Here is a 19,368-nt window from a genome sequence, read left to right on the forward strand (position 1 = left end):
CCCAACTAGGGGAAAATGTCTGTGGCTTCTTTTTTTATTAGGACATAACCACTTAGTGGTTTGCAAGGGCTTTGGATGTGCGCTGCACTGAGAGCTTATTTAGTCTCAGGGTCTAGACCTGTGACAGATGTTCAGCGGGAAGTTGGGAGGAAAGGCAGGAGAAGAAGGAAAGAGAGGGAGGAGGTATCAAGAGGGAGCAGGAATAGGTGGTGGTGAGGTTCGGAGAGGAACAAGGCAGTTTAGGTGATGATTCTAGGAGGGGAAGGTGATGCTGATCCTGGACAGGATGATAAAGGAAGAAGCCACAGCCCCGAGTCTTTGTCCAGACAGAGTACACAAATGCTACCCCAGGGCCTCTTCTGTGCCAAAGAATGGGTCAAAAACCAGTGGGGCTTCACACTGGGATTTCATGTGGTCCAGAGATAAACCCTGCTTCCCTCACCTTCCAAACAGTACACCAAAGTGTCTCTCACAATTTTTAGCCTTATGCTTAAAAGGAGAGCAGTGACACTGAACGGAACTCAAAGAGCTAACAGAAACCTTAGATGTTCAGTAGTGAGAAAGGAAAGCAGTGGGCAAAGAGAGCAGATTGCCATTCACAAATATGTTTTCAAAAGCCCTGCTATGTAAAGTGCGGGTGGCGGAAGGGGGGAGTCCTTTGTGGTCTCTGTGGGCAAGACAAGAGGAAATGCTCTTAAATTGTACAGAAAGAGATATAAATTAAAATTCCAAGGGTGGTGGTTGTTTTTTTGTGGGGTGTTTTTTTTTTTTTTTTTGGTAAGCATAAAATTAACTAGCCAGTGAAATGTGTTTCCAAAAGAAGCTTCAGGGTTCCCTTCAGGGAGGAGTGGTGGAGGGCAGGCAGAAAAGCTGTGTTTACGGTATAAACATCTGTCAAAGATAGTTGAAGTTGTCATTGGGCCAGTTCACATAGTCAGAGTCTGCATGCAAAACCTCTTGAGCTGCAGTTGTGCACAAGCTCACAGGCACGTGGAAGATGAAACACATAACCTCTTCTCCCCATATGCACAACCACAGAATACTTACCTGACATGGATTTTTTTCAGTTGTGTCTGTACTGTCAAGCTTGCTGGATCTCAGCAACTTCATCCCTGTGTGGTCTGTTCAGGTTACATTTTCTGTGCATTGTTGTGATACCTCTGTTTTGAGATCGGTCAGCATTGTACATGTATTGTACTTACGAGAGAATCTGACCATGTGAAGCAGCCTTTTGTCAATATTATCACGAAGCAGAAACCTTAAATAAGTCCTCATTTTGTTCCATGATTTGGGGTGGGGAGAGCAGGGGGTGGGTAGGAATCTGGCCCCACACTAATCTGATTGGTTCTAGAGATCCAGAGTAAAAAGCATGTTAATCAGCAGCATTAGTTGTAAAAGTAGTAAAATGCAGGAGATCTGGCCCCAAGCCCTCGGGCAAACTAAAGTGTGCCGTCGAGTCAGTTTCAACTCCTGGCGACCACCGAACCCTGTGGCCTGTGGTCGCATATAGAATACAGGAGGGGTTTACCATTGCCACCTCCTGCGCAGTATGAGATTATGCCTTTCAGCATCTTCCTTTATTGCTGCTGCCTGATATAGGTGTTTCCCCTAGTCTGGGAAACATACCAGCGGGGATTTGAACCGACAACCTCTGGCTTGCTAATCAAGTCATTTCCCCACTGTGCCATTAGGTGGCTTACCTCAAGTATAATCCTTTCTTGCTTTTCTGTTTCAATCCAGAGCCCCGGAGCTATGTGGAATCCGTGGCTCGTTCGGCAGCAGCTGGCGGTGGCAGCAGCCCTATGGGGAAGTTCCAGACTCCACCAGCTCCACAGATCTCCAGCACTGAGACACCAGTGAGGAATGGGTCCTTCATCAACTCCTTCACCTCCCCAAGCCCTGTTGCTGCCAGCAGCCCCCTGCACAGCATGGACGGGTGAGAAGGGACAGCTGTGGGATAGCAGGGAGATGATGAAAGGTCTGCTAGGCTGTATCGGAAGACTCTTTGATAGCTAGTGGTGGGACTGTGCTTATCGTCACAAGTTCTCTGATGCGTGATGGTTACAAGGGGCTCTTTCTCTTAAATAAAAGTGGTGGGGTCATTCCCACTCATGCTTTGGGCAGCAGCTGATCAGGATTCAGACTTCTGGAGGTAATATTTAAAATTGCTAGCCCAGTTATTGTAGGTACCCCTGTTGTTGAAAAATGAAGTCAAAACCAATGGCATTCTAGTGCCTTTGAATTTGGGGGCAGGAAGTCTTTGTTTCAATGTGTGTTGTGAGTGTATGTGTACACTTGTGTAGAAGCACCTGTTAGGCTTGTAGAAAAAGCTTATGGATCCAACTATATTATAGTAGGTGTGGATCAGGGGAAGGTCATACCATCAGAGGGATTGGCCCCCTCCATTTCTGAAGCAAAACTCACGACAAGGCAACTTTCCCCTGCAGTATTTCAGGATGCAGTTGTTCTTATCACATGGGGGCAGGAAGAGTGCTTTCAGAAGCTCATTTTACCTCGTTAATATTGAGGATGCAAGGCACTCTATGACGATACCTCCATAAGAGTCATATTAGGCCAAAGTGATCATGTAGTGGTTTGCCACGTGATCTTTAATTCTTTCTATCTCAGGCACATAGCTTCAGAACAGAGCCAAGTTGGGAGGGGGTAAGAGGCAGTGATATGGGTGGTTCATCACATGGTAGTAGATGTTAATAATCTGAATGTATAGACTTACTGCAAATGTGGGCACAGTGTGTAGTGCATATAGGAGCTTGCTTCAACAGGTGTATAAACAGAGACTGCTTGCACTCACAAAGGGGTGTGAAGGCAGGAAATGAAGGGTGTATCAGAGAGTGTGGGCTGAAGTTGTGTAGAGCATGGAACCATGAATAGAGTCTGAATGCAGCAGGAGAGCACATGCAGGAACCTCCTGCTGTGATGGTGTGTAGAAAGACCGTGCATTGTTATGTGTGCATACAGGTGGTATCGTGCAGGGGTTCTAAACCTGTGGTACTCCAGATGTTGCTAAACTACAATTCCCATCATTCCCAACTACAATTTCCTGTGCCTGGGGATGATGGGAGTTGTAGTTCAGCAACATCTTGAGTATCACAGTATAGCTTGGGAATTGTAAGAAGTGGCTTCTCTGTGTTTTGGGGAAACGTAGGTGAGAGGACGAAAGTATTTTCTGTTTGGGAGCAGGAGGTCTTACGTGAGTGAATAAGTGAATATAGAAAGATCTTTTAATGGGTATAATGAGAAGAGCTAAGATAAAAACAGCATCTAACCCCAGTTTTCCTCCTAGTGGGAAGTAGTTGAATAATTTTAGGCAGGTGAAAACACAAAAGTGTCTATCAGAACAGCCAACTATTCTAATTCATATTTGACAAGCACACGAGAAAGTAGAATTCAGGTTTGGAAAAGTCACAAAGGGATTTTCTCTTACCCCCACTCCCCTGTTCATTTTACAGTTTTTATTTAACATCTTCCACCCACAATCCTGTTAAGACAAAGCTGTCCTTTTAGCCATATTTAGTGCAACCACTGCAAAGTTCTCCTACACAGGGCCGCAAAATGGAATGGAAATTGTACAAGTGAATATCTGTAAAGAAGTTCCCAATGGATTATGCCCATTCATTTCAACAAAGCTTTAATCCTGTACTTTAATTTTAATAGGCTATGGACCAGGCTTTAGTTACAATGGTTTTCTACTGTGGTATGTACAATATGAAAAGCCACCTAATGGCACAGCAGGGAAGTGACTTGCCTAGCGAGCAAGAGGTTGCCGGTTCGAAACCCCACTGGTACGTAACACCTATATCGGGCAGCAGCGATATAGGAAGATGCTGAAAGGCATCATTTCATACTGCAGGGGAGATTGCAATGGTAAACCCTTCCTGTATTCTACCAAAGACAACCACAGGGCTCTGTGGGTGCCAGGAGTTCACCGACTCGACCAGCACAACATTACCTTTTTGTGCAATATGACATCTCATATTGCAATAAACTAGTTAGCCTTGAATATTTTCTTTTCTTACTCAAAAACATATTTTTCTTTTATGGAATTGTGTGTGGCTGCTATACATTTAAACAATAGAGCTATGTAAGAGCACTTTGCAGTGGATTGTACTAAATATTAGCAAATGGAGTGCTGCTCTCTCTTAATAGGGTAGTGGATGGAGGGCTGGCACTTTTTGACAGCATGCTCACATCAACTCCTTAATGTTTGTCCACACACAAAGGTCAGATTCCCAGGTTGCTGTGAAATATTTCACCCTTCAAAGTGTTTACATTTATAGAGTGGTGCAACGAATTACGAACTGAGAAATTACAAGATGAAGCCAAAAATGGCAGCCTTATAGGAAATGACTCAAGTCCTTTCAATGCGTGTTTCAAGAAAATATGAACATTTCTGAAAACAAACAAATATGATCATTTATCTGAGATACTAGTCTGAATATGATGCTTGGCTGGTTTAAGGTCTTATAACTTAGGGCTACATGAAGTTCATAGGGAATTCGGGGGACCAAGAACTTTGGATAACAGGTTTGGATAAAAAGGGGATTCTGGTGTTCTTGAGACTCACCCTGTAACCTCATCAGACTATATAGGAATCACTTGATAATGGATTCTTTTGGTTTTTATTGCTTCATTCAGGATCTCTGTATGTAGCTACCCTTCAGAGAACAGCACCAGCATAGCCATACCCTCCCAGCCCTCAGCGGAGTCCAGCTTCCAATCCACCAATCTTTCTCAGGTGCCATCGGCACACAGCAGCTACCAAAACACGTCTTCATCAACTCCTCAGGGCCTCCCAGTCTATATGAGCACCGAATTCCCTGATGGCCGAGCTAGCACCCAGCAAGATAGCCACCCAAGGCTGCAGTCCCAAGTCAATGCACCTGCAGTCCAAATCATGCCTGGAAGCCCCCACTCCCTCCACAGAACAGTAGCCACCAATACTCCACCTAGCCCAAGCTTTGGGCGAAGAGCTGTCAACACCAACATGTCTGCCACTCCAGGAAGCCCAAGTATGAACAGGCACTTAATGGGTACTCATGGCAACCTCGTTGCAATGCCTGGGAGCCCAAACCTTAATCGGCACCAGCCCATCATAGGAGGCAGTACATCCATCGTCTCTGGGAGTCCTGGCTTGGATCGGCACATAATATATGGTTATTCTACCCCAGAGGAGAAGCGTCCAACACTATCCCGCCAAAGCAGTGCCTCAGGTTATCAAGCACCCTCTACCCCATCTTTTCCTGTCTCCCCGGCTTACTACCATGGAGTTAGCAGCCCACATTCCTCTTCCCCTGACTCGGCAATCTACAGGCAAGGCAGCCCCACCCCACCCCAGCCGGTGCTCCCAGAAAAGAGGAGGATGTCATCAGGAGATCGGTCAAATAGCCTGCCTAACTATGCCACTGTGAATGGCAAGACCTCTTCACCTATCTCCAGTGGCATGTCCAGTCCCAGCAGTGGAAGCAGCATGGCCTTTCATCATACTCTGCCAGATTTCTCTAAGTTTTCAATGCCAGGTAAAAAACTTGAATGTTACTACTTCTCACTTGAGTAGTAGGGATGTTGGGGATGGAGAAAGGATTGGTTTATGGGTGTCCTGTCTGTTTATCATGCCCATCAGTAGGAGAGCTGGTCTTGTGGTAGCAAGCATGACTTGTCCCCATAGCTAAGCAGGGTCTGCCCTGGTTGCATATTAATGGGAGACTTGATGTGTGAGCACTGCAAGATATTCCCCTCGGGATGAGAATTCCCCTCAGGGGATTCCACTCTAGGAAGAGCAGAAGGTTTCAAGTTCCCTCCCTGGCTTCTCCAAGATAGGGCTGAGAGAGATTCCTGCCTGCAACCTTGGAGAAGCCACTGCCAGTCTGTCAAGACAATACTGAGCTAGATAGACCAATGGTCTGACTCAGTATATGGCAGCTTCCTATGTTCCTGTGATGGATGTAGCTTTGATCGCTATTGATGGTAAAATGGTTGTCTTCCTGTTTTCATTTTGCAAAATGCATCCCTCTGGCACCTCTGCCATGGTACACCAGCTCCCCTCCCTTGTGATTCCTTGTGTACTCCATAATTGGATGATATGGTTGCTTACAAGTATCCTTCCTCATCGTAGGAGGTAGTATTTGTGTTCAGCTGCTAATTTCTGAAAATGGACTATGAATACAGGACATCTGCTTGTCACAGAACAATAGGATCCCAAAAACAGTTGGAAGAGATCTCAAGGGATCATCTAGGCCAGCCTCTGCTTTGGCTCTTAAACCATGATCTAACCCTGAGATAACTGTGCCTTGAGACGTCTCTTGAAAACCTTTAGGGAAAGGCTATTCCATATTTTTCTTCTTCCACAGCTTTTTCATTGCTGAGCAGCCAGCAACTTGAATCCATTATGGTTTGTCTTTCCATCAGTGGCTATAGTAAACCGGGGTTCCCCTATTCTTTATGGGAGCCTTAAGGTGATTCTTCTCTGCTTTGTTAATTTTGAGCATATTCCATGTTACTTAATCTGAAATTTTTAGAAGTTCATTAGTTTAAGATTATATGAACACTCCTTTTTGCTTGCTTGCTTACTTATTTGTTCTTTATTATAATATCATCAACTTATATGGCACTTTACAGAAAAACATAACTAAAAGACAAATTTGGCCCTCTTGCGTGGGCATCCGGGGGAGTGGGCAAGAGAGGGCAGTTTCCCCTCCTGGATTGAGCCAGCTCCCATGGAATTCAATGGGGCATACTCCCAGGGAAGGTAGGGGTATTGGATTGCTGGCTTCCCCCTGCCCATGTCCTCTTGATTAGAGAAGCAGAAAGGAAGACAACAGAAAAATAAGATGAAGGTAAGGATAACAGGAGACAAATATGAGCAAAGGCAGCTGTGAATATTTGAGCTTCACTTCCATTTAACCTTTCTGTTTGAAGGGATCTTGAGAATGTGCCCCAAAGGGTCAGCAGACAATTCTGATCTTTATTAATGATCCTGATAGAACCATAGGGTGGCATTTATTCCAGATTGATAGGTTAATATGGAATAAAATTGCATTATTTTAATTATATCCCATAAGATTTCCTTTTCTTGAATGTTTCACCTTCTGTATGTTTTTCTTCCTCTGTCTCTCAGACAGCAGCCCTGAGACCCGAGCTAACGTGAAGTTTGTTCAGGATACCTCCAAGTACTGGTACAAGCCAGAGATCTCCAGGGAACAAGGTGAGTTTATGTCTTGGTTGAGTTTCCAGCATTTCACAACCAGAATCCAAGCATTTCTGTGACTTGCTTTGGATGTCAGGAACCAAGACTATCAGAAAAAGCAAGGAAATACCTAATGCTACCAGAACATTTTGTACAGGGGACACCATTAAGACTTGGACTTCACTTGCTAGCAATGGTTTTTTTCAGGTACATTTATTCTGCAGTAGCCATGAGAGGTTACACAAATTGCTGTTTTATAACACATCTACAACTAATGTGTGACAATATTCTCATTACCACCTGTCACAAAGATAGAGATGACCAAGCTGCTCTCCTGGGTTAAAGGAACTTTCTATAGGGCAATTTGATTTCATGAAATCATTTACATTTCTCTCACTTCCTGTCTGTTTTTAAAATTTATTATAGGTACTTATCCCCTCTGGGGGCTTATCACCTCTCTGAGGCTGTGTGAGGGGGTGTCCCTGGAGGTTCCCCCTCCCCCCGCCGGCCTCCGTTATGGCTTAAGTCACCCAGTTTGGGCAGTCTTCTGCCCTTTCCGGACCTTTCCCTGTTGGATGCCCATTTTGAAGGCTGCCGTGCATGGGTAATGGGCCCCTGTGTGGCCGCCTCTCCCAGTGGGGGGAGGGGGAACCTCCAGGGACACCCCACACACATCCTCGGAGAAACCCCCCAGAAGGGTTAAGTACCAAAAATATAAATAAATTGAACCCTGCCCCCGAATGGCCGGGGGACAGAGTTCGGTCCAATGTCAAGCCGAACCGGGGGTGGGTGGGCGGGGTTTCGGCTTGACATTGAGCTGGTGAACTGAACCCGTTCAAAGTCGAACTGATTCAGATTCGAACCTGTTTTCATATCTCTACTTACTTACACTAATCAAAATACAACTCTGTAAAACAAATAATATAATAGATCAACAGCACATAACAGTTATACCATACCACCAAAGATTTTCTTCCCCCTGTAGAAAATTCACATGAAAATTCACTATTCCCCATGAAATTCACTGAATTCACATTCTTTAGAGATGCTTTTGTACATTTCAGAACAATTCTCTTGTCCTTACCTTCAACATTCCTTCTTCAGACTAAACAGTTCTGGTTCCTTCAACCATTTCCTCATGCAACTGGCATTCCGAAACCTTGGCCTTCTTTGTTCCTCTCCTCTGACTCTAGCCAGTTTGATGGCATTAAAAATAAAGTACAGTTAAGCAGCTTAATCCTTTAAAGACGAACTCCTTTCATCTGTACGTCACTGTGTCAGCTCACGCAGTGGCCCCTTGTATCCAATGGCTGTGTAAGTTGTGATGGACACATCTAAGGTGATGATCCCTCTTCCAGGAGTGAGCTCAAGATGGAAGAAGCATCTCTTGTGGCCTGTTCTTCTCCAATGGAATCAGTGGAATGCTCCTCTAACCTCAAGGGAGCAGAATTTGATTCTGAGAGCAAAATCAGGGGCGGATTAACTTTTTGCTGCCATAGGCAAGAAAGGATTTGCTGCCCCTCTCCTCTCCCTTTGGTCCTGCTGAGTCGTGTCATGTCTTGAGTGTACATAATAATATACATTCATAAAGTTGGGCCAGGCAGTGCCAGCACTGCCTCGTCCCGGCCTCCTCTTTCTCCTCCTCCTTTCTCACCCCTGGTGAGAGTGGGCCAGGCTGCTGGGCTGGGGCTGCCTGGCTGGATCATTGTACCTACCTCGCTTCTGCTCCCCTGGTGGTGTGTGTGTCACCTGGCCCTCTCAACGATGGTGTGGGCCAGCAGAAGGCAGCACTGTCCGCAGCCCCGCACTGCTGGCTCCCTATGTGCTCTACACCACCACTCGCTCTGGGCCACCCTGGTGCCCCCCAAGTGCAGTTATGGGGCAGGAATTATGGAGGTCCATCATTCTCTATGGGGAAGAACTTTACAGATGCGCAAACTCCATTACATCTTTAAAAATCAGCCCTCTGCCCAATTCCTTTGAAATAATTCTGGCAGCTTCCTTGCCCGACTGGGCACTACCACCCACCCTACTCTGTTCTGGGCCACCCCTTTCCCCCCAACATGAAGCTATACTTTTGCTGAAACCTCCATTCTTCCCTATGGGAAAAATCCTATACTTCAAAAATTCACCAAAAATCAGCCCTTTGCCCAATTCCTCTGAAATTTGGGTGGTAGTTTCCACCCATTGGGCACTACCACCCCCACCCACTAGTTTTCTCCCGGGGCCATTTTCAAAATCCAAAACGTTTCGGATTTGGATTTTGAAATTTCGAACAAAGAACAAAATTGGGGTGTTTCGGATTGGCTGATTTCGAACAAAGAACAAAACGGGGGTGTTTCGGATTCGGGCCAAAAACAAAACACACAGCCTTAGGAGGCACTTCAAGCTCTTACCCCCATAAACTAGTAAATTCATCTGCTCCAGACAATAGTAGTAAATGGCACTACCTCCTTGAAATGTGGAAATTGCAGTGCTGTATGGCATTACAAGAGTGCTATGGGAAGCATTTTTCCATGGGTTCATCCCACAGCACTCCTGTAATGTTTAAAGGTCCATTACCATACCAATGGGACGGATCAAATTGATTTCCCCCACAGAATGAGCTGTGGCGATGAAAGCTTTCAGCTCAGAGCAAATAGTTTTGAGGGGAGCTTCATCTGGGTCATGACCATAGCAGGGGCAAAGCGTTAAAATCTCTCTCCTCCTACTTCATTGAACTAATATGGATCTTGTGTGTTTTCATCCTCCACCCCTCATCGCCTGTTTTGTGGGGAGGAACAAGTACATTTAATGTGCATTTGGCCCTTAGACCATGCCTCTGGATGGGGTGATTTATGAATGAATGAATGAATGAATGAATAAATAAATAAATAAATAAATAATATAGGAAGAGGCATATGCACATTTCGAACTCCTTTGCTGACATGGCACATGACAGAATGGTAAAAAAAGGGAAGCATTCACTGGTGGAATATAAATGGTATTGTGCTATCTTAAAGCTATACTTGTTCTTAAAAAAGCATAAAGGTGCATTGATTTGGGCGTATGAGTATGTAAGTATACAGGCAATGACATGCAGAAAAGAACATACCCTATGACAGAGCCTCTAGTCAACTCTGCATGCCCCACTTCCAGAAAAGCGGTGGGGGGTCGGATGGAGGAGCCCCCGCAGTGTGCTGCACACTATCAAGAAAAAGGAAACCACCTGACATCATTAGCTTCCCTCTGAATGGTCATGAAGGGGAAGGAGGCAGGGCAAGCACCATTCAAGCCATTTTGAGCAAGTGATCATAGAGCATGCAGCACAGAGTGGCATTTTCACAGATCACAGCCCCTCTCGACACAGCTTGCTCTGATAAACATGGCAGCCAGGGCTTTAAAACTTAGGAAAAAAGACACATGGTCAATGGTTAGGATTGAGGGTTGGAAGCAGGATTACCCAGATTTGGACTACTAGGGTTTGGAGGATTTGCCCTGGTTCACATGAGCATGCAGTCCCGGGATGTCTGCCTCTAAATCTGTCTTTAGATGATTGTGTGAAGAGGCTTACTGTATCACAGTATTCAGCAGTCTGAGGTCTAGAGATACAGCAAACAGGCTGGTCACAGTTTCAGCCTTGGGCCACTAGTTAATTATTATAAACTGTCTCTGTCCCTAACCCGTGTGGGTGAGCTGTCCATCAGGTAATTCTGGGTGACTCCTTTAAAAGACTTGCTTTATGTCTCTGTCAACAGCAATTCCTCTCACCCAGTCAACAGCTAAGGCACTTGGCAGCCCAGTGCTGCAGAGCTGACCTTAATCCAAAAACACATCCCCTCATTTCCTTCATGTCTCCTCTTGCAAGGGTAAAGTGACTGACTGCGACTGAATGGCTGTTGCCCCTGCTTTAGACCAGACTCTCTGGGGGAGAGTCATTCTTGTCTTTCCTGTTGCACCATTCTTGCTTTAAACAAAGCATAGAAGGATGTTCACAGTAAAATACACCAGTGGTTTAGAAAGTATCCCTAAAGCAGGGGAATTGGCTGGGCCTGAGTACTTCTTGGACCTTCTCTCATGATACTGCTAATCAGCTTAGTTCCTTATTCTCAACATAGTTATTCCAATTGCTGTTTTCTGGTCCCAAAATACAATTACAGAAACATTGTAATGTTGCCTAAAAGGATAGTTTTCCCTCTGGAATCAGTAGTGACTATGCACTATTCCAAAGCTGTATTTAGATGTTTAGGATGAGGCTGAAGACGGTAGGATAAAGTTTTCCCCACTGGCTGTCGAGTTCCATTCATCACCACTAAGAAACCAGTGGATCTCGGCTATAAGCAACTTGCTGCAATAGAGATGAATTGTGACTTAAGTCCCTTCCTTGCATGTTTTTTTCTTGTCACCTGTTAATTTTCAGTTATTTGTGCACCAAGTATTCATTGTTACTTGGATGCATTGTTTTTGGGGTGCATTCACTACTCTGCTTCTTTCCCAGCCATTGCATTGCTGAAAGACAAGGAACCCGGGGCCTTCATCATTCGAGACAGCCACTCCTTCCGGGGAGCCTATGGATTAGCCATGAAAGTGGCTTCACCACCTCCTGGTGTTGTGCAACAGAGCAAGAAAGGTAGAGTCTCTTTGCCCTTGTGAAACCCCCTCTGTGCCTGAGACTCATAGACTGCAGACTTACCTCACCCCCACCCCACCCCCCCAAAACACCTGGCCATTCCAGCCAGCATTTAACAATCCAAAGGGATTTATTGATTTTGGCTCTTGCTATGGCTAGATATTCTTGCCAGGGAATCTCTGGATGGCAGCTTTCGTGCCAAATGCGATATTTCATACTGACACACATGTGCCTTGTGCTAATAGCAAGTCCAGATTTTCCAACCAGGCTCAAATATGATGCTATGAATTAATGGTCCCAAACGGGTTTTGAGTACCACCACTAACGTTTTAAAAATGGAATTCAGCAGTGATGTTGTGCGAAATTGTACCAGTGGCTCATATAACTGGTCCACTCCAAAGTCCAAACCCATTTTTATCACAAACAAGCTGTGCCTTGTTTGTGTATAGTGACATAATAGGCTGTGTGGGGACAAGGTCTTGACTCAGCTGCTCCTTGATCATAAATAGTCCAACTCAGGACCAATTTGCATTGCCTCTTAAGTGGAAGTTTCTGAGTCCCAGAGATAAAATAGCTAAGGACCATGGTCTTTATTTCTGTGCCAGTTGTTAATGTCAGCTCAGCAAGAGGGAGTAGCCTTCCACAGACATGTAGTGTGGATCGGGCACCATAAGGTGGGGAAATGCATCATTATTATGTGCCCCCTCCCCCACAACACCACCACTGAAGGATAACAAGGAATGTCTTTATGGCCTAAGTTCTATGTCTTAATCAGAGCAATAAAGCTCAGAAGAAGTATTGAGAACCTGAAATAAAATCATGATTTTCCCCCCTCACAGGAGATATTACCAATGAGCTGGTAAGGCACTTCCTGATAGAAACCAGCCCCAAGGGTGTGAAACTAAAAGGGTGCCCCAATGAGCCAAACTTTGGTAAGTATAGCAGTACCCTTTGACCCCCCCACCTTTTAATCCATAAAACTCTCTGTCCCATCCTGCCCTCTTGTGGAGGCTGTAATAAAAGCAATATTCAGCTGGCCTTTTTAGAGCTAGATGACACGGTGTGTATTCCAATACCAAAACAGGATGCTTCTGTGAAAAGCTGAAATCCCAGAAGTGTGGGTCAGGGCCACTTGCTTACACTAAAACAGCTATTGCTCAATACCAATTCATTTTAATATAGTTTAAGCACTACCAAATGAGGATTGGGCATTCCATGAACCCATTACATCAGTGGTGTTTTGAGCACCTGCTATGCGCTTCTGAATGAGTTAATTGGATCATTTATTATATTTTGTATGTATATGTCCCTATGTCTTTTAGTCTCATGTTTTTACATGAGTAGGCTTCACTTCTCTTCAGTGGTGCAAAGGCAAGAGGAAGTTAGCTTGTGAGGAAGGAGAAACTTTCATGGCAGCCAGTATGCTTCACTTGTTACTGCTGCCCCCGCCTGCGGTGGTTGCTGAGAAGCCAGGGGGTTGTTCAACAGATTACACTTAACACCCCCACGTGTAGAAAGCATAAAAATGCCCGTAGTCTTCAACAAGGGGGAATGACATAATAGCATTTGTGCAATCGGGAGAAAGTATGTGTGTATATGTATAACTGTTGGCTGTTGGCTGTTTCCCCTGATTTTCACTGGGTTTTATGGCTCTGGATTCATACAGTTCTTGATTCACAAGGATATTGGCTAGTACTAGGCCCTCGATAAACTAGATGCTAGGTTTGCATCCTGATAAATGGCATGCAGAAGGTAGGGACCGCCCTGACAATGAAAGGGTTGCACTCTTCTCAATGTGTTTGTCCACTCATTCCTCTATCATCCCACATATTCCTTTGAGCAAAAGAGACACAGCTTTGCTGAATGGGGAAGGCCCCTTCTGAGAACTCAAAATTCCAGGAACTGCCAGTTATGTATCCCTTGACATATCCGATGATTCCATCCTTAATTGACAGACCTCTTTCCCTGCCAGCAGAGTAGAGACAGGCTGTCCTGTCACTCTCTAAAAGAGCACTAAAGGTTCTAAAGTTCAGGGTGCCTTGTAAACAGGAAATGCACCTAATCTAGCAAGCTGCCAACCTTCTTTACTAGCAGATATCATATTTGGACAACAGAAAGCCATCAGCTGTTTAGAACTGGTTCATCTTCTAGGAACTGACCCATCATACAGTCCTTGCTGAAATGGAATAGGCTGTCCTGTCCTGAATGCAACATATCCTCCTCACTGGAAATGAGTGGAAATCACTCACAGTGATTTCTACAAATGCACCAGATCATCTGACTCAAGTTGTTCCTTTTTACTGACATTGCTATTTGAGAGCAGCATGTGATGGAGGCACGTGAAAGCAGCAGTTACACCTATCCAGTAGTGTCTGCAAAGTGCTGATTTTGGACTCTGAAATGGCAGGTGTCCCCATGGTTAAGCAACAGATTCCCACACGGATCCTTGAAGACTTAGAAATACAGGCACACACCACCTGCATGATGACAACTAAATGGCTGTCCCTAAATACTGATACCATTTACCACATTGGAGGAGCCACAAACAACCCCTGTAATAAGACAAAGTCAGTGCCAGATACTGAGTGGTAGTGGTAGTTTTTTGTTGTTGATGTTTTTTGTCACCTAGAATAGGCAGTTGTCTTTATAACAGGTAATTTGACCTGGAATTTCTTAAAATGCTTCTATTGAACAAATACTTCATTCATACAATTTTTTTTTAAATTTATGTATTATATTTGTACACCACCCCAAACTTCCATCTCTGGGTGGTTTTATCCTGCTTTTTACGAATATAATCAGAGTGGTGACCAGGTATCAGAATAAAACCAGTCCAAAAATACAACAAAACAGTCAGCAGTATGAGGCAATAAAACAACAAAAGCAGCAGAAATCATCTACCAAAAGCCCATTGGAATAAGTAACATGTTATTAGTGCCTAGTGTACGCCCCATTCATTCAACTTTTATAAAAATCAGTAAGGATTCCATCATGATAGAATGCGGCAGTAGAAACTGAGTGACATCCTCATTACACCATCAGTTGTCTTAGTTTTGACCATGTTCCCTTTTCTTTTCCCAGGTTGCCTGTCTGCTCTGGTGTACCAGCACTCCATCATGCCTCTGGCCTTGCCCTGCAAGCTGGTCATTCCTGATCGAGGTAAAAAGTGTTAGTATCAACCCATAAACATAGGGTAGAAAGCTTCAGTGGGTTTCAGGAACACAGTGCACTGTGGTTATTCTTTTAAAATGGCAGCTCTCATCATCATCATAATTATCATTATTATCAAATAATAATAGTGTGTGTACACATGCAAGCATGTATGATATTCAAAATCACTGAGGAGTGATCCTTCATCTTCCTAGTTCCATACATGTGGACCAAACAGAACGTTCCCTTCTGTTCACCTCTTGCACTTTAGGACTGAATGTTTGTCAGAAGACGTGATCTTTGAATCAGAAGGTTATAGGAGATGTAAAAATGTGACTTGTAAATTGAGGGTGCAGAAGATGAGAACATCCCTATATTTAATAAATAACAAGGAATAGTAACAATTTTCTTTAAACATAACAAGTTTTGTTGACCACATGTTTCACAGAGGGCTGGATTATTGATGGATTAATGATGATGTCTGGTTTGGTTTTACTGAGCAACAATTCTGTATGTGAGTGGGTGTGGCTATGCTGTGGGAATCATGCATAGAAATAAGCAGGGCCCTTTCCCCCCCTATATCATAGGTGCAAGCTAATTCTTCCTATTCTGGATTAGTTTGTAACAACTACCGCCCATTGGTTTTATTTTCAAAAAACAATTATGTGGGTTAGAATCTTCTCTCTGTACACCAGAGACACCCCTTTTAATACACTTTAACAACACTTTGGTTGCGAGTACCACAGGATAACATAGATGTGTTAAATGGACTTGAACACATATGCTCTTAGAAGAGCTCTTGCCAACAGACAATAACCTCCCTTCCATTTTTTTAAAGATCCCATGGATGAAACAAAAGAGACAGCCTCATCCAGCAACTCAGCAACAGACTTGCTCAAACAGGGAGCAGGTGAGAAATTTGAATACAAAGGGGACTTCTTTCAACTGATTTGTAACTTTTAGCTGTAATGAAAGTCTAATTTTCTATTCTTTTGGTCTAATTTTCTAATTTCTAAAATGAAAGTCTGATTTTCTAATTTTTGAAAGTTCATGTTTCTATTTCATTTTATTTGACAATACACAGAACAAGCTCTGTACAACAGACACTTCTCTTTTGTTCCTTAATTGTAAATTTTCAACTATGTGGCCCTTGCAGCTGGAGCAGTGCAAAGATAGCCATCCTCCTACAAGAGGAGTTTCACTGGAACTTATGCATAGGTATCTGGGCACAGGGCTGCTGTCTCCATTCTACCATTTGAGTTTCAGGTTTTAAAATGATAATAACATTGTATTCCCAATTTCCTTGTGAACATTTCAGTTTAATCTTGTTTTAAAATCTCATAATGTCCAACCATGTTGCACTGTACTGCGCGGTGGGCAAGGGGTCCAATTTCAAAATTCACGTTTGAAATTTCTGTTTAGAACAGTATTTTTGTTCCTTTGAACACCACTAGGCAGCAGTCAAGATTTCTGAACCAGCAAGGTCTAGCAGTTGTCTTCTTTCTCTTCCTTGTTAAACAAAATTATACTCAGCTCTTAGTATTTCCCTGGGTGGTGGTGGTGGTGGTGCAGCATTCATTATGTTATGATTATGTAAACATCAAGCCATTATCCCCAGAGGTTGATCTGGGGTGATCCACTTGTGGAACTCTGCCACAGGACATGGTGACAGCCAACAACCTGGATGGCTTTAAGAGGGGTTTGGATGACTTCATGGAGGAGAGGTCTATCAATGGCTACTAGTCGGAGGGCTGTGGGCCACCTCCAGCCTCAAGGGCAGGGTGCCTCTGAGTACCAGTTGCAGGGTAGTAATGGCAGGAGAGAGGGCACGCCCTCAACACCTGCCTGTGGCTTCCAGCGGCATCTGGTGGGCCACTGTGCGAAACAGGATGCTGGACTAGATGGGCCTTGGGCCTGATCCAGCAGGGCTGTTCTTATGTTCTTAGGTTCAGGGTGTGTGTTAGGCTTCAGCTGTGCCACACGCCGCTCACATTATGGGTTCATTTTAACGAGGGGAAGTCTTGCTTGCAAGGTTGCCAACAGGTTTCTGATTAATTTGCTTCTTTCTGAGGTTGCAATGGCGCCATCAAGAAGATGAATTGTTTTAAAGCTAACAAGCATTTACAGCAAACAAAGCTCCATAGCATTTGGGAGTGGTCAGTGAAGAGTGGTTGAGGTAGGCAAACCAAATTGATTTGCGCACAATCCTGCCCACAATGGAGAGGATTTAAATCCCACCAAAGTCACCTAATTAGCTGTGTACAGGATTTGCAGCCTTAATGTCTGAGATAAGCTGCACCTGGAGACTGGATACACTGGGATCACTATGCTGCATATTGATTTAGCTCACTCTTAAGAACCACTCCTTAATGTTTGAGTGAAGTTTCTGCGTATTCAGACCTTATTTCCCAATTCAGTAGAATCAACAGATCCTGGGCCCCTTAATTACTGAACTGGTAACCCTGTAATGAAATTGACCTCCTACAAAGAAGCAGTCAGATACTGAACCCAGGTTGCCCAGTGTATTTGCCCAGCATAGTTGTCAGGACAGGCACTTATAAACAGGGAGCAGATAGACTCCAAAGAGATATATAGGTTTTCCTCCTTACAGAGCAAGCAGTGGCACTTTGGCCTTGGTGCCTCTCTAACATTGTGCCATCCCACTGATGTTGCTTCCACTTTCCTTCCAGCTTGCAATGTGCTCTTTATCAACTCGGTGGAGATGGAATCGTTAACAGGCCCACAGGCCATTGCCAAAGCGATTACGGAGACACTGGCCACCGAAACCCTGCCCTCTGCAACGATTGTCCATTTCAAAGTGTCAACGCAAGGCATCACCTTAACAGACAACCAGAGGAAGTAAGAGCAAAGGATGGTCTGGGATTCAGGGCTGTCTGAGGGCTTGGAAAAGCATTCTGCTTTTACATATCTGACACTGGTTTTGTTCGTTTAGAAGCTCCCCAAGGCACTTTGTGCCTTACAGGAGCAGCTTTATCATTCCTCTAACCAGCAATATTATAGTGCATTTCAGAATTCTGCATTGTCAGAGGGCAGAAAGGCATTTTGCCAGACTTCAGAAAATTTCAGGGTATTTTGCATTGAATGAATCCCTAGCAAGTATTGTTGCCCCTTGAAGTTGGCTGACGTAGAACCTGTACAATTCATCATCACCACATGTCTGCACCTGATGTGTTAAATTTTGCTTACCACTTGGCAGAATGATCCAGATCAACAAGCTACCCTTGGGTAGTTTGGTCACCTGTATGGACTCATTGTCACCTATCTTTTGAGATTTCAGATAGCTATGGCATTTACTCTTATCCATGTTTCCATTTTCAGGCTATTCTTCAGACGACATTACCCCATCAACACTGTTACTTTCTGTGATGTTGACCCCCAGGAAAGAAAGTAAGTGGTGTTGCTGTTTGTGCTTATGGAAGTCCAACCCATGGAGCCACTTGTAGGCATAAATATCATGATCTGGACTAGGGATGTGCAGAGCATGGAACGTTCCACCTTAAAACAGGCTATTTTGAGTGTCCCAAGCTCGGAACAGAATGCCTTTCAAATGAGCTGTTCCGAGCTCAAAACGTTCCAAGTGTTCTGAACACCATTTTGGATTCCAAAATGGTGCTCTTCTGGCCTCTGCACATGTGTGGAAGCCATTTGCATGGTCATCACCAATGCAAATGGCTGCCATACATGTGCAAAGGCCAGAAGAACACCATTTTGGAATCCAAAATGGCGCTCAGAATGGGGACATTCTGTCGGAACAACTGGTCGAGCCATTTGTTCTGATGGAATTATCTAGGGATTTTGCGTTCCGTTCTGAGTTGAGAACGGAACGCGAAATCTGTTCCGTGCACAGCCCTGGTCTGGACAAATGCAGCATTCCTATCACATATTGGCTGACAGTATGCACAATGAAAGCCCAGCTTTAACAAGCCCCTAAAGCTGTTGTGGTGGCAGGCTGCTGCAAAACTCCTTAAAAACAGCACATGGGCACTTCCTCAGTGCTATTTTCATTGGAAACTCAAAGTAGTCCCATTGAACTTAATAGGACAGAAAAGTAAAACTGTCATCATCTGGTGCCAAAAAAAATAGCAGAGTAGGCACAAGCCAAGGGTCTCTGAGGAGAATGTTCAAGAAGGCCTCTGATGCAGTTTTTAGGGAATGGGCCATGTACATAGGACAAGTTCATATCCATAAAGGAACCTTTAATACAGAAGAGTTTAGATACCAAGTATCATCATTTCAAAATGTCTAGAGAGTTCCTCCTTGATCAACAATGACCTGTAGCTGAACTAGCTGAAATAACTGAAATATGAGAGGCGACAAGTTCCTTACTGGGACTTCCATGTATCACTGACAGAATGTATTGGTAGAAGAATGGGAAATTGGCCAA

General features: G+C 44.2%; 1 protein-coding gene across 21 annotated transcripts in view; it reads left to right on the forward strand.

The window, feature by feature from the left end:
- TNS1 (tensin 1) overlaps positions 1 to 19,368 on the forward strand; it is a 432,927-nt gene that overhangs the window by 400,265 nt on the left and 13,294 nt on the right. For 17 of the 21 annotated variants that reach the window (XM_053307444.1, XM_053307473.1, XM_053307490.1 and 14 more), the window contains 9 exons: positions 1,741 to 1,936; positions 4,657 to 5,537; positions 7,136 to 7,222; positions 11,682 to 11,813; positions 12,653 to 12,745; positions 14,895 to 14,981; positions 15,802 to 15,873; positions 17,654 to 17,822; positions 18,303 to 18,371. In XM_053307444.1, coding sequence (XP_053163419.1) covers positions 1,741 to 1,936; positions 4,657 to 5,537; positions 7,136 to 7,222; positions 11,682 to 11,813; positions 12,653 to 12,745; positions 14,895 to 14,981; positions 15,802 to 15,873; positions 17,654 to 17,822; positions 18,303 to 18,371 — 1,786 coding nt within the window. The remainder of the gene's footprint in view (positions 1 to 1,740; positions 1,937 to 4,656; positions 5,538 to 7,135; positions 7,223 to 11,681; positions 11,814 to 12,652; positions 12,746 to 14,894; positions 14,982 to 15,801; positions 15,874 to 17,653; positions 17,823 to 18,302; positions 18,372 to 19,368) is intronic. The other 4 variants (XM_053307453.1, XM_053307516.1, XM_053307533.1 and 1 more) reach the window with 1 other exon arrangement.

Source organism: Hemicordylus capensis, chromosome 1 (assembly GCF_027244095.1).
Source record: "Hemicordylus capensis ecotype Gifberg chromosome 1, rHemCap1.1.pri, whole genome shotgun sequence".
Classification (NCBI taxonomy): domain Eukaryota; kingdom Metazoa; phylum Chordata; class Lepidosauria; order Squamata; family Cordylidae; genus Hemicordylus; species Hemicordylus capensis.